The 1,789-nt window shown below is 35.4% G+C and overlaps 1 protein-coding gene across 1 annotated transcript; it reads right to left on the bottom strand.

Moving 5' to 3' along the window:
• Positions 1-283: 283 nt before the first annotated feature.
• On the bottom strand, positions 284-1,166 carry LOC120088615 (RING-H2 finger protein ATL78-like). The gene has a single exon (XM_039046029.1). It carries the CDS (start codon positions 1,032-1,034, stop codon positions 375-377), a length of 660 nt encoding a protein of 219 aa, XP_038901957.1. The 5' UTR covers positions 1,035-1,166; the 3' UTR covers positions 284-374.
• Between the last annotated feature and the right edge of the window lie 623 nt (positions 1,167-1,789).

Here is a 1,789-nt window from a genome sequence, read left to right as displayed (position 1 = left end):
CGATTCTTAATCTTTTAATTCGGTCTAACTTTCTTAACTCTCAAATTTTTTGTCCGTGCGTGGATAGGACTCAAAAAACTTCCAAAATCTTTAAGAAAATTTTATATTTAATAAATCTTAAGTAATTTCATAAATTAAACAAAAAAAAAGTTAAAAGTTAAAAGGCTAAATTTTGTGATTTTAAAAGTTGGAGGATTAATTAAACGAAATCTCAAAATCGAGACATTGAATTTATAGTTAAAAAAAGAGAGTGACAGAGAGGCGAAGTAAGAAAAGAGAATGATGAAGGAAAAATTAAACAAAAATATATACAATTTCATTAAACTTTAATTAAACTCTTAAATCATTTCGCCTAATTCGTATAATCATTTCCATTACAACCGTAAATTCCGTACCGGAGCTTCGTGATCCAGCGGCGCTATGCCGACAACCGCAGGCGGCGGGGGGGAACCGGAGGCGGTGGCGACGCCGGCGATTTTCTGACAAGTGTGAACTAAACACTGGCGGCATTTAGGGCAAGAAGAGTGAGAACTCAACCACTTATCAATACACTTAACATGGAACCCATGGTTGCATTTCGGGAGCAGCCGGAGTTTCTCGCCGGCGGCGAAATCCGACAGGCAAATGACGCACTCGGAGTCAAGCCCGGGGAGGTTGAGGTTGGGCGAGAATTGAACCACCGTGAAGCTCTTGATGGCCTTCTTGTGGACTCCAGTGGAGGCGGGGGCAGTGGAGGAGGAGCGGCGGCCGTCGTCGGAGATGACAAAACGGGAGCATTTCAAAGCGCATCTGATGATGGAGTTGAGGCCTAAGGAGCAAATTAAGGCGCAGAGGAGGACCGAGAGAACCATGACGACATTGGTGTCGAAGGTGGTATCTCCGCTGCTGCTGCCGGAGTAGAATTCAGATTGGTCGTGGAGGGTGGAGGGAGCGGCGGCGGTGAAGGAGAGCTTGTGGAGGGAGGGGTGAAGAAGGAGTTTTCTTGAATAATGAAACTCTTCATAATGAGAAGTGGAAATGGAAGCAGCTGACATTTTTTTTTTTTTTTTGGAGATTTTAAATGTTTGTTGGAATTTTGAGAAGGTGAAGAAGTGAAGGTGATGGGTGGAGAAGGAGAGATATTTATAGAGTGGTAAAGAGGTTTAAAGAGATTATGGAATTTGCTTTATGGCTCTTGTGTTGATCAATTGGTTGAGACCAAAACCCTTATTTACATATCTATCTATACATTGATTTATTCGTAAATTAAAACATTTCATATTGATTTTAAAGAAGGATCAATATCTTTATAAATATATATATATATATATATATATATATATATTTTTTGTAAATACTTATTAAACATATAAAGTTATACGCTTATCACAATATCTATAACTTAGATTGAAAGTAAAAAACAATAATTTAGTTATTAATTTAAATAAATTTTATTAAAATTTTTATTCACAATAATATCTAACGATATTGATATTTTATTGATACATTAATCGATATATTTGTAGAATTGAAATATCATTATCAATCTTGATATCAGTATCAAAAATTTAAACTTTGGTATAGGTCTGAGAGGGACTTAAAAATCTATGACCTTATCACCTTGGAATCTCACAATCATTTCATTTTATTTTGGGATTTCTTTTTAAATCAATTTAATGTTCATTTGTGGTTTTGTGCATATCTCTTAAAATGTATTAAAATTTCTTTGACCATGTCTCTCTCTCTATATAATCAGTTTGTTTAACGTTCATTTGTAGTTTTGTACATATCTCTTAAAATGTATTAAAAC

Source organism: Benincasa hispida, chromosome 10 (genome assembly GCF_009727055.1).
Source record: "Benincasa hispida cultivar B227 chromosome 10, ASM972705v1, whole genome shotgun sequence".
Classification (NCBI taxonomy): domain Eukaryota; kingdom Viridiplantae; phylum Streptophyta; class Magnoliopsida; order Cucurbitales; family Cucurbitaceae; genus Benincasa; species Benincasa hispida.
This window is presented reverse-complemented; position numbering and strand designations above follow the sequence as displayed.